Raw genomic sequence first — 13,428 nt, forward strand, 5'->3', positions numbered from 1 at the left:
GAACACTCTCAGTGGTGCTACGATAGTAGGACAGAAGTAAGTGCTGAGATAAATTTAACTTCCCGAGCATTCTCAGGAAATACAGCCTCTTCTGTGCCTTCTTATCTAGCCTGTTGGCATTTATAGTCCATGAGAGGTCCTCTGAGATGTAACTGTCCAGAAATGTAAAACTACCAACTCTCTCCACTTCCTCACCAGTGGTAAATGTACATTTCTCTTCCTCCTGAAATTAATTATGAGTTCTTTAATTTTTTTATGTTAAGTGTCAGATTATTTTCTTTACACCAAAGTATCAACCCTTTTACTTCCTTTCTGTAAGCAGACTCATTGTTCTTATTTATGAGCCCCACCACTGTCGTATCATCCGCAAATTTAATAATTGTTTTGGTGTTATACAGTGGGGTGCAATCATGTATGTACAGGGAATAGAGGAAGGGACTTACTGACTGTGGCCTATATCTCAGGTCAGTTCTGACTTATCCTTCCAGATACAGTGGTGCCTTGCTTAGCGATTGCTTCATTTAACGAAGAATTCACTTAACGATGTGTTTCTTGGAGGAATTTTCCGCATCGTTTAACGATGTTCTCTATGGGGGACTTTCACTTAACGATGTCAGTTTTCGCTCATTTTTAAGTGTCCTAAATGTTTGAAACCTGTTTTAAATGCTTGGAATCGGTAGTGCACCTTGTGAAACGTGTGCAAACTTAATTTGGCTTTGTTCTGAGTCTTCGTTAATTTTTGGTGATTTTTTGTTTTCCCCATTGAAATCCATTGAACTGTCCGTTCAATAGATTTAAATGGGGAAAACAAAAAAATCACCAAAAATTAACGAAGACTCAGAACAAAGCCAAATTAAGTTTGCCTAGGTTTCACAAGGTGCACTACCGATTCCAAGCATTTAAAACAGGTTTCAAACATTTTAGGGCACTTAAAAATGAGCGAAAACTGACATCGGAAAGCCAATTGAAAAGCATTGAAGCCGACTTCAATGCTTTGTTGTTTCCGCGCGGTGGATAGGCTAAGAGTATGTGTGTTAGGGCAGGGGACAAGCGAGAGACCAATCCTGTTGCCAGGTGCTGTTAGGGGAGATGTGGGCTGGGTGGGAAAGATCCCAGAGTCTGGGCCGGAAGAGATAAAAGGTGAGGCAGGCCAGATGTGGCCCATGGGCTGTAGTTTGGAGAGTCCTGGTATAAATAAAGAAATTCTTATTTCAGCTGTTTGCCAGATATTTCTGCTTCATATCTGTACCTGTCCTTACAGCCCTTGTTTTTGCATTTCCAACCAGTCTTTTAACCCATGTTCTATGTGTGTATGCCTGTTTATCAGTACAAATGAGGCCAGCAACGCTTGGCTAGGGTTGCCAGATGTCAGGCAAAAGGAGGACATGTCCGGCAGGCAAAGATAAAAACCTTTAAAATGTCAGGCTTTTGTATATTTTATGTTATAATTTTGGATAGGAGGGGGAGAGGTGGAAGGACACCCCTCCCCCTGACTTTCCCCGCTCCCACCTGCACGCCCACTCCGCTACCTGCCACCGGCACTGGAGCACAGCCCTCGCCCCCTCCTGCCGCCACCGCAGCTGCTCAGCAATCCACCATGCCTGCCCAGCCCCCATGGAGCTCAAAAAGGCAGTGCGAGTGGAGCACAGCCCGTTGAGCCAGGCAGGAGCAAGCAGCATCTGAGCGCATAGATGGGAAGGTGAGCGCCCGGACTGTGTGTGTTCAAAGTCCCTTTCAGGGACTCCATCTCCAACACTCCCCAGCCTTGAACTTATGACCCTCGGGGGAGGGGAGGCTGCCTCATTCGGTTTTGTCTGGTGCCACTTTCCCCTGTCTGCCTTGTTTGGGCATCCAGATTAGCAAGGTTGCCTCTGAGCCTGTGCAGAGTGTGAGCAGCCATGGGATCCCGCAGCCGGGCCAGGGTGGGTTCGGGTACAACTGGCTGTTTAAATAATGTTTTTTGGTATTTTTTTTAAAAAGCCTCCATTGAATTTATTTTTATTTTTAACATGACTGTTTCTTGGTCGGTTCACTAAGAGACATTCATAGGGAGCTATTGTAATAAAATTGTATTGATTGCTGCTTTAATCTGGAACGATTCAAATGAAACATTCAATATGTCCTCCTCTGTCCTCCTTTTTGTCTTTCTATGTCCTCCTTTTGATACCCATGTATCTGGCAACCCTACACTTGGCTAGCATATGCAGTTAAGGGTGGAATGGAGCTGTACAGCACAGTCTCCTCATATGTTCTGTCAAATATGTGAGGATGTAACAGCACTCCAGGGGACGTGGTGGCGCTGTGGGCTAACCGCAGAAGCCTGTGCTGCAGGGTCAGAAGACCAAGCAGTCATAAGATCGAATCCACGCGACGGAGTGAGCGCCCGTCGCTTGTCCCAGCTCCCGCCAACCTAGTGGTTCGAAAGCATGCAAATGCAAGTAGATTAATAGGGACCACCTCGGTGGGAAGGTAACAGCATTCCGTGTCTAAGTCGCACTGGCCATGTGACCACGGAAGATTGTCTTCGGACAAAACGCTGGCTCTATGGCTTGGAGACGGGAATGAGCACCGCCCTCTAGAGTCGAACACAACTGGACAAAAATTGTCAAGGGGAACCTTTACCTTTATCTTTAACAGCACTCCAGAGTACCCTGAAGAAGAAGGAGCCTAGTGGCATTGGGTTCCAGCCAAGCCAGTAAGGTTGGCTGGAACCCAATGTTGTTGTTGTTTCTGTTTCTTTTAAAGCAACTGCTTGTAAAGAAATAGCATAACTTTTTAAATATGCAGTGGGCTTGGGTTTCTGATAGGAAAATACAATATGGACATCCTAACAAGCACATGTATTTCCTCCTTACCAAAAGTGTGCCAGTTTACATGTCAGATTACATTTCTCTGAACAATCACTAACAATGCTTGAAGGCAATCATTATTTGTTTTATGCATATTGTATATTTTAAAAATTGTTATTCTGAAGTTTGTGTCTTAGTCAGCAAGGTTACTGTATAAAGCTGTATGGTAGATACTGTGCCTTATCCTTCAGATAGGCCAGATTATATGCCAAACTTTAACATATCGTAATTAGCTGGAGGGCTACTGTGCAAGCAATAAGGGACACAGTGCACTTTTTCAACCAACCAAACAGGCCTAGTTGCGGTCATTATGTCAACAGTGATAATATTCAGGACTTCAGGGTGCATTTGCTTACTTTAGGTTATTTCCACTCAGGGCTTCTTTGCTTTTGCTGGTCTGGTGAGAACTGTTTGTTCTGCTTTTTCCTCATGACACACAGTACTGCCATGCAAACAGAGGAATAGTCAGTACTGTGTGATTTCCCCCAAGCATTACTCCTTCTTAAGTATCTCAAAATAGAGGTGATGTGAGGGAGAACCACTGTCAGGATCCCCTGTGTTTTTTATTCTGCTTATTTCACAACTCTGTTCTGTGGGGAAATGGGGATGGAGGAGTATGGTTAATACACTCCTCCCACATCATTTCTGTTTTAACCTTCTTTTCATAGCTGCTATTTGCTCAGCACAGGATGGCATACAGTTAACACACAGTGTGACAGACCCCATATAAACTATTGTGGTTGTGATTGAGGAAGCTATTCCAGAGTGAGAGAACTTGCTCAGGGCAGTGTGTTCCTCCTGCTCAAAAAATGCAAGTTCAGAGTTGTCTGGAGAGAATTGCCATTCCAGAAACATGATTTAGTGGATGGTAACATGTGTCTGGCAAGACATTGTCTATATGGGTCCTTTGTTGAGAGAAATTGGGTGGATAAATAAATCCCACACGTTTTGGTTCAGGCAAAAGAAACAGTTTGGTTTATTGAACTCTGAGGTAATTTACTATTTGCAGTAGTAGGCATTGCTGGATAAGTCCTCCCTCCTCCCTCCCAGGTCTTCTCTCAAAGGGAGCTGTGCCGATTTGAAGATGACAAGGGGATTGTCTTCTACAATAGTAGCTTGGATCTCGGTGGAATAATCTCCCAGACAGCTGCTCTCCTTTGATCAGAGACCAGCTGTGTGGTCAATTGTGCCATTCAGCTGAGTAACCCTGAAAAATACCCATGTACTTTAGACTGAAGAGGCTCAGAGCCTCTTGGCCACACTTCTATGGGGGAATTGTCTGATGCCAAACGGGCCCGCTGTGCAGATGGAAATCAGAAACCACCAGATCCTGGGCAACTGCCAGCCTTGCTTAGTAAGCAAAGCGGTGATTTTCTGCCTCAGACGCAACAGGCTCAGGCCAAGTGCATGACAGACAGGATGCCACAAAGCAAGTGCAAACATAAGAGTTTCTCCAGAGTTTCCTAAGTGCTTTTTACTCTCTCTTTGTCTTTTTTTAATAAAGGCTTATCCAGAATCAGATTACTGTCAGAGGAGCCAAGTGCCTAGCTGATGCTCTCCAGGACAATACCACTCTTAAAGAAATATGGTAACAAAGGCTTTGTAACTCTATCAACATATGACATTCACATTCCAGACACCTGTGAAGCCTTCTGCCCCTTTCCTGCAAGGAAGGTCTTGCCACTTGGAATATTTCTGCTCAAAGTTGGAAAGCAGGGATGGGAGTCCTTGGCATGCAACCTCCTAGGTTCTTTTGTGGTGTAGCCACTAGTGAGAAGCGATGCAATTTGTATTCCAAAAACATCTAGAGGATCACAGTTGCCCATGTCTCAAAATCCTTTAAAAAAATCCAGGAGAGTAACTGCATTAGTCTATTGCACTAAAAAACAGTAAAGAGTTTTGCGATATGTTTAAAAATGTAATTAATTGGATGGGGAATAGGGTTTTTTGTGAAAGGCAGCCCACTGTGTCAGATTTGTTTGTTTTTTATGAATGGCTGAAATGTTCCTATCTGTCTGTGAGGGCTGTAGACCTGTAAAACACTTATAGGGAGTTAAGTCCCACTTAACTGAGGGACCATTCCATTTGGATGAAGAAGACCCAGATCAGGGTGTCAGTAAGCTATAACAGCAATGATTGCCAACTGAGAGGTTTAGCTGTGGTGGTAAGTGGGGACATTCTCCTTGATCCGATTTCTCAGGAGCCAGATTCTTGTGGTTATGACGTTGCAACTCAACCTGGGATGGGTAATGACCCTATCATGCCTGCATACATTGGCACTCCAGTGTTTAGGCTAGATGGTCAAAAGCAAAATTAGAGACTAAGACAGTGTGGAAAAGTTCATTTTTGTATCATAGCCCCTATTATCTCCAAGCATGGATAAGGGCTAGGAAATTCTGGGAATTGTAGTACAAAAAGTACAATGTTTCTGAGCCCTGGGGTAGCATATGCTTCCTCTAACTCAGCAGCTGCTCCCTTAAAAAAATTAAAAGTCATTCTGGAAGAGCAGAGGCCTCTGTGTTTCCCACCAAAAGAGGGCCAACAATAAGCAGCAATGCAGTGCATGTTGCTATGCCCGTGCCAGCCTTTGCCTAGTCAGCTTTTGAGCATCAGGATACCTGGTGGTTCTACTTTGGAGTCACACCTCTTGAGGAAGGACCAGTTGCACACCTTGTGATCACAGCCTATGGAAGGGTAGAATTTGGAAGGGAACAGACTGGGAGGCACAGGTACCCATGGGCCCCACTTAGTTAAACCTCAGTGAAAACCAGATAATCTCAGATTTCCTAACTTTTTTTTAATCAGCATTCAACTATATAGATTCAATTTCAACATTTGTCTTTAACAGAATTCTTTAAAAATCAATGAATCAGGTTAGTTGTACAAAACCATCACTCACTTTTTAGCTGGACTACAAATATATGAGGAGCTCTTAGAACTCTACAGGTGCAGTTTTTACATCCTTCCAGAGATTGGGGGTTGTTTTGTCCTCTCCTTTGCAGACCAAACAGGCAATGCAAATCACTTCAAAAGAAGAAACAAACTAAATTAAAATGCCACCCTGCAGAAACAGCTGCTTCGTTTTAATTTCTTTTCTGTCTTCCCACCTCCAACAGCTTAAACGGAAACCCAATAACCCAAGAGGAGATTAAAGCATTTGAAAATGAAGAGAGACTTCGCTTTTGAGAAACGTCTTTTTCAGGTGGACAGTTGCCAGAATGCCAAGACTATTTTAGCAGGGGCAGAAGCCGGAACAACTCCCAATTCCTGACTCTGTTGTGTGCTTGAGAACTCTTCAGCAGGCAAAGGTAATGTAAAATTTGGAGTTCAGGCAGTCAGTTTGTATGAGCCATAAGCATCACCTCTGACTTAAGTTTTGGACTTTTTGCTTGGATCTCAATTTTTGTACCGTATGTGCCTGATGGAATGTTCTGGAGAACTCAAAAAGCTTGTCTTCTTTTGTAACCTTTTTGTGATCCTGTAAAGGTATGGATTTCCTGTAAAGGAAAGGATTGCACAGCTGCTTTTTGTATCTGCAACTGGGAATAAAAAATCTACTGCAAGAATTAGTCATAGATTATCAAAATTTGCTCAGAGATGTCCCAGTAGATCATGAACTTCATTTTGCCCAAATCACCAAAACTGTCTTCTATAAACTCAGGTCATTGTTCCATTTAGATCAGTATTGTCTGTTATTGTTACTTGCAGCAGCTCTCCAGATTTTCCGTGGAGTGTCTTTCCTCCTCTCACTAGCCCTATCTAGAGATGAATCCAGGAGAGAATCTGCTTGCAAGGCAGACTGACACTGGCTGTAATGCTGAATCAATAATCCCATTTCTCTGATTCTTTTTTATTATCTGCATAGATGTAAATACCTTTTACATTTATTTATGGACAAGCCAGATTACATTTTACGGGTGCATGAAGAACATTCGCATCTGTTTTCTATTTCTCATTGCACTTCCATCTGCAGTGATAACCTTTTCTCAACATATACAAAAGGGTTGTATCAACATTGGCTCCTTTGTACGGCATTGCCAATGTTTGCATGAAAAAGAGACAAAGTCTGAACCATGGGATGTGGGAATTTGAGAGTGCAGAAACAGCTAGGGCAACTGCTGTTTGAAAACTGGTTTGAACGATCGGAGGAAGAGAGCGTAACCAACACAAACATTCTGTTGTCTCTGTGAAGCAAGTTCTGTGTGCCTGGCATTAATTATCACCCAAACAGTTGCCTTCAGTTGGAAACAGGAAGTGAGGATTCAGTCGTTTTTATTTCCAGAGGTTGGGACCGTTTCATCTCTATTAATGTTGCCATTGTGGAAATGGTTTTGATGGACCGATATCTCAAACTGTTGCTTTTTCGGAGGTCATCAGCTTAATATGCTTCATTCTCTCCCCCTGTCCATGTACACTGACCCATTCTTAGTTAGTTCCTTTTATCCACAGAAAATGTGTTCCATTTTATCCGTATGCTTAGATGCCTCTTTTAGTTTCTAAGTACCTAGCAAAAACTAAACCTAGCTATTTTGCCTTTCTTACTCAAGGTCTCCCTTACTTTCATCTCCGAATATCTAATTTTTATTAAGAACAAGTTCATGTAGATAGAGATGGAACAGGAGCTGTCTACAGTTCTAGGAGCCAAACGTATTTATGTGCTAAATGCCTAGCTCTAAATGGTATGTGACAAATGAGAAATAAAACTAAAATGCATAAGAGAGAAAGGCCATATGTATCCTTTTGAGAGAATCAAGTCATTAGAGTGGACTTTAACAATAATCTTGTTGCTTCTGTGTTTTGGATCTCTGGCTCTTTGCCCAAGTGAGCCACCTGTTTGGTTAAGAGCAATATGGCATGTGTGCCCATCCGACCTGTTATACCTGTTCTGATTCCCACAGGCTAGATGTGGGCATTGCAACATTCTGACAAGAAGAGCAACTCGTGGAATTTCTTCCTGTGCTCTGAGGTTTAAGAACAGAGATGACTGAAGGCAGAAGAGACAACCATTTAGGACTTCAATTTCCAAAAGTCTCAGCCAGCACAACCTGTGGCGAGGGGTTGTGGGAATTGTAGTCCCAAAAAATTTCTGGAGAATCCAACTTTTCTCAGCCCTGTTATAAATACAGGATTGGGGAACTGGTGTGCTTTGACATATTGTTGGAGGACAACTCCAGCCATCCTTAATCATTGCTGTCAGAGCTGATGAATGTTGTATTCAAGCAATGGCTATAGGGCCATATCCATTTATTAAATTCCCTGTTATGCTGCTGTGGAATAGGGAAGGCTTCTTAGTTGAGCACATGTTTGCAGGATCATTACCTAAGTAAGAAGGTTTGAGTTGCCAGGGATGTGAAAGACCCCCTCCTGCCAGAAAACCTGGAGAGTCACTGGCAAAATACCAGCTTTCCCCACCCAGTCTGGTGCACTTCAAAAGGTTTAGACTGGCCATGCACCTAAGCTCACAAAGTATCTCTACCTCATTTTTCTATGTATTCTGAAAACCTATTCAAATTAAAAGTTTCCAACTTTATCTGTTATTTCATTCTTATTATCCGATGGTGAACAAGTGCAACTAAAAGCACAGAGGCCTCTAAAGTAAAGGTGTATCTAAACCTCAAGTGTTTCTTGATTTCATACCATGAGGTCTTCAAGGGTTCCCTAACAAAAGGAAGGCCACCTCAACTTGATGTATGGACAGCTGAAGAATTTTTGCATTGGACCCTCTCAGCAGTACTTCCTTCAAACTGAAGAGCACGAAGTTGAAAGAGATTGTATATAAAATAGGATATACCAACTTCAAGGAACCAGAGGACCACATTGATATTGCCCAACGTTACACCAGGGTTGTGCTTCCCCACACAGTTTGTCACTGTGACAGCAGAGAGAAAACAAGCAACAAGACCTTTCTGTAAAAGTACAATTATACCTACAGATACGTCTGGGAGCAGTGGTTGTTGCCATATTTGCCAGCCTAACTTTAGAGCTCATGCTTATGGTGTAACTGCCAACTCAAGAGCACCCAGACATGGTAGTACAGCCAGACAAATGTGACCCCTACCCCCAGTTTGCACAGAAGCAGAGGAGAGTGCAAAAACTGGAGCACTGGCAGGAGAGTAAACAAGCAGAGGCCCTTATACAGGATGGCAGAGTAAGGCCACAACAGCAAAAATGATCTCCTCCACAGCTGGGAACCTCAGAGAAAAGGAGATAGTTCTACTTCTGCCACATGTCTCCCCTATACTGATGTATACAGCATCACTTGGGAGATTCAGCAAAGGGAAAACATGGATTTGCTCACTACAGTGTATTGGATCCAGACTAAGCCCACAATAATGTTTCATTGAAATCAGTGTCAAAAATATTCATGACTAATGTAAATACTATTGATGTCATTGCCTAGAATCATCTTTCTTAATGTTGTAAGTTGCAACTAGAGTAGGTCCATTAAATCAGTTGAGATTTGGTGAGTCAACTCTGTGCATTCCACTTGTTTAGTGGCTGTACTCTAGTTATGACTTCCTACACTAAGCAACAGGATCTCAGCCTATGGAATCCAGGTATGACTAGTTTAGTGTAGATCCCATCCACTGTAATTAATCTCCCCTAGCCAATTGGCTCATGGGCACTTCCCAGTTAGCTACACAATATTATTACAGTTATAGCTGTTAGGCGAATCTGCCAAAGGACATGTAGAGCAACAAAAATACCTGTCTTGAAAGTCTGTTCATGGACCACCTTCCCCATCCCAGCAGGAACTCATTCATTATTTCTAAGAGACTAAAACATGTGCTATGTATGGTATTGCTTTATACTAGACATGTGTACTGGCACCCTGACCTGGTCAGTGCCTGAATAAGCATGCACAAATTGATGCCCAGACCACCTATGCCTATTTTGTAACACTCTGACTTGACTCTTGATTAGGTCTGTGCTGATATTTGTTAATTTCTGAATCTTTGTGGGAGGAAAACCCATTCCTGTGAATGGGAGAAAAAAAAAGGACTATGACTTCAGATGCTGATGGTAAGCACCATTAATTTTGGAGATGTGATAGACAGGTACACAGAGACACAGGAGGATTTTTCTTCTGTCCTTAGGCATTCATGTGGCAGTGGGGCAGAAGCCAGCAGGCAGTGGTGTTTGTAATACTGAACCAACAAATAACAATATGACTGTGGTCATGGTGGCAGGTAGAATGGCAGGTAATAGTGCATTAATTCTGACATGACTATTCAGAGACTATAAAAGAAGAATGCAGGTATCTACATGCAGTCACACATACTCAGTTCTAATAGCATAAAGTTTAGTAAACTAAATTGGATAAGAAAGTGGAGAAAGCACCTAGTGACTCAAGTTTGAGCCCTCATAGCTCCTCAATAGTTAGAGTACTCAAGTGAGGTATTGATTGGGCTTTATTGCAGGATTCACCAGAATCTCCCTGAACACTTTCCCCTTTGGAATGCCACATCTTTTTACATAAACAGCAATCCCACAAATGCTGGATTGAGCAAAAAAGGATCCAATGGGATCCACCTGTGAAAAATGTGCGCCTACTTGTTTTGCCCTGATCACCGTGTAATCACATAACTACCACTATTTTCACACAATTGTCTCAAGACAGTACACATCTTTGCTTTATATAGATAATGCCTTTCTTATGACAAAGAAAAATACTACAAAGTGTCTACAATTTTGAGTTCTTCACAGGGATTCATCAGTACAAGAAGAAGAAAAATCCAAAACTTTGGCCCAGATGCCACAGCCATGAGATTTACAGAGTTAAGTCCAAGATGAATGAGTGAATCATTAATAAGGGTGCAGGCACCTGATTACATGAGGCAGTGTGTACTGGGACAAAGAACCTGTGGCTGATCTCAGTTTCTGAAGGTACAAAGGCTGGCTGCAACATCAAGGCTTGCCTCTTGCCTTGGATGAAATTCAGTGAGTTCTGAACTGGCAGCAAGCAGAAACAGAAAAATTGGGCAGTCTTTATATAAGCAAAGCTGGAGATCAAATTCAAGTGGTGAATTTGATTGAAATGAAACTGGATTATATTACCTAGTAGTTGACCAATAAAAAAATTTGTTCTCCCTGATGATAGACTTGGCCCTGAATGGCTACATGTGTATTTTTCCAAAGCAATTTTTAAAGGTAGCTGTATGTGTCACTGAGCTTCATGAATGGCTCACATACGTAGTATCCTTCTCCATCCGCTCCTTTATCAGGGATAGTCCACAGAGTTAACAGAAAATGAAAAGCCACTACTGTGCATGTGCAACTTGGCCCTCCACCGGATTTAAAACACTTCAGTCTGCCTTGGAGACACGTTCAAAACCAGAGGGTTAACAGGTGCTTTTAATATCCATATTCATTTATGGAAATATGCATCCTGTTGAATTCAGCTTGTACTTCTCGGAATAAATGGATGCTCTGAATTCTTTGTTCACTTTCAATTGATTGGTTACTAGTTATTTTTCTTCCTTTAGTGTTCTGCGGCCCAGCTCTTCTTAGTTTCCACAATAATGAGAGAGCCAGCATTTTTAGGGTTGAGGTCTCATTTTTTCACATTTTTTCAAATACCCCGGTCTTGCCTTGTTTTGGAAGCTAAGCAGGTTTGGTCCTCATTAGTATTTGGGTGGGAGACCACCAGGGAGTAACATGTCTAGGCAGGGCTAAAAAATAATTGTGACCATAATCCTGGAGAACAATTTCCTATATTAGGCTAGATGGACCAATGGTGTGACTCAGTATAAGGCAGCTATCTTAATAAGTACATCCAGGAGCCTGTTCCATAACAAGGTAAAAGCCCCTAGCCTTGTTTGCTAATAGAAGGAACCTTGTGCACAGTGTCAGTAGTTCACCTTGGAACCAAACAGAGCTAATTCACAGGGGATAGGAGGAACAAAGCACTAGAAAATAGCTGTGTCTACTTTCTTATCTAGCATCTAGCCAGACATTTAGCATTATGTTTGCAAGAGTAGGAGACCTTATCATCTCTCCTCACCCCCCCCCCCATCATGTGCATGCAAGACTCATACTCTTTGTCTCCTGGTCACAAAAGAAAGCATTGCTTTTCATTTTAAATTTTAGCCATCATCAGAACACATTCCACATTCTGAGATAATGCTGCACATGATGATGTTTGCTGATGATTTCAGCTGAACTCACAGTGTCACAATCTTGTGTTGAATGAAAGTCATCAAGTGTTAAGGCAACACATTGCTGTTTGAGTCATTAAGCCTGGGTGTTATTTTGGTGGCAAAAGCTCTGAGGCTGCCCATTTAAAAAAAATCCTGTGGTCACTTCAGCACTAGGCTTCTTGGAAAATATGGCTGGGTCTCTTGAATTGTTTGAGTTGCTGGGCATCTTGGCATAACATCACTAGGAAATAGTCTTTTTTCCAATGAACTCAGCTTGGCAGCTTACAATGTGGCCTTGTTCACCAGCATTCAGGTCCCTGGAAATAAAAATAGAGTTATGTTCCAAATTAAAATAGACCAGTGCATTGCAGAGCCTAGTCACTTGCTAAAAAAACACTTTCCACACAGGTAAATGGCTTTTGTTGGAGCTATGTCCATTCCTCTGTTCATAAAGTCACCTTTCACAATTTTATGAAGCCAATAGATTTCCTTTGATTTGTAGCCATGCCAGGGAATGAATCGGACTGGACCCAAATTAGCCAGTATTATTCAAGCAACCTGTTGGCTTGTGGTGTTGCTGTGCTTCAGATCCAGGATGTGACAGCTGTGACATAAAGTGCCAGCAAAGGGACATGAAAGAAAAGGCTCCCCAAAGACTCCCCCACAAGCTGTGCCACTTTAGAGCCAGGCAGTAAAACTCTGATACTTCTTTGGGAAGACCAGTCTTCTGGAGGAGCATGGTACTGTATGCTTGAAGAAAGTGGTGACTGAAGACCACAGAATGTGGTTACTGGACCTGCAAGCGACGCATGGCACTGCACTGTTATGTAATGAAATCTATGATAGCCTCTTCTCCCTTGCTAAGCATCTTTAGGAGGGATCAATTTATACTGAGGCAGAAGAAGGTTTCTTTCTTAGAACTTTCCCACCAATTTATTTTGGTTCCGTGCTTTATTCCATATCCAGAAGTCAATTAGACTGACAGTTGAACTTTTGTCAACACTGGCAGTGAGATAAGGTCTTTCTCCACACCTGAGGGCAGCAGGAGGACTGTTGGAGGTGATGTATGCAGTACAGTTTGTGACACTGACACACACACACAGAAACCTCTGTCCTCCAAAAGAAGGGAATGGCCATAAGACTCAGGAGGAACAACTGAGAGTCCGCTATTTTGAGGGCCCTCCATCTCCCTCCCATCCTGGGGCAGTTGTCTCACTATTCCTACTGGTCAGGGTGGCCTTGTCAGAGAGCATTTACAAGTGAGAAGGAGCTTCATTACAAGCCACAGTAGCTTCTTATACAGTGTGTCTTTTAGACATACAATAGCCTATTCATGAGGCCCTTCACACTCATGCGTTTTGCTCAGCCACAGATCAGCTTTTCCTGTATGTGAACAGAGAGCTCCTGAGGGCTATTTTGATGAAGTTAATTGGCTCACT

General features: G+C 42.5%; 2 protein-coding genes across 7 annotated transcripts in view; one reads left to right on the forward strand and one right to left on the reverse strand.

Annotated features, from left to right (window-relative positions):
* Window positions 1-8,379, forward strand: part of NOD1 (nucleotide binding oligomerization domain containing 1) — a 55,426-nt gene extending 47,047 nt beyond the window's left edge. For 2 of the 5 annotated variants that reach the window (XM_073003478.2, XM_073003477.2), the window contains exons 11-12: window positions 4,354-4,437; window positions 5,966-8,379. In XM_073003478.2, coding sequence (XP_072859579.2) covers window positions 4,354-4,437; window positions 5,966-6,035 — 154 coding nt within the window. In that variant the 3' untranslated portion in view covers window positions 6,036-8,379. The remainder of the gene's footprint in view (window positions 1-4,353; window positions 4,438-5,965) is intronic. The other 3 variants (XM_078377335.1, XM_073003479.2, XR_012088362.2) reach the window with 2 other exon arrangements.
* Window positions 5,749-13,428, reverse strand: part of ZNRF2 (zinc and ring finger 2) — a 164,334-nt gene continuing 156,654 nt past the window's right edge. The window contains exon 5 of one of the 2 annotated variants that reach the window (XM_073003480.2): window positions 5,749-5,873. The gene's annotated coding sequence lies outside the window, so the exon portion shown is untranslated. Of the gene's footprint in view, window positions 5,874-12,017; window positions 12,307-13,428 lie in introns of those variants that run through there. The other variant, XM_073003482.2, reaches the window with a different exon arrangement.

This window comes from Pogona vitticeps, chromosome 6 (assembly GCF_051106095.1).
Source record: "Pogona vitticeps strain Pit_001003342236 chromosome 6, PviZW2.1, whole genome shotgun sequence".
Classification (NCBI taxonomy): Eukaryota; Metazoa; Chordata; class Lepidosauria; order Squamata; family Agamidae; genus Pogona; species Pogona vitticeps.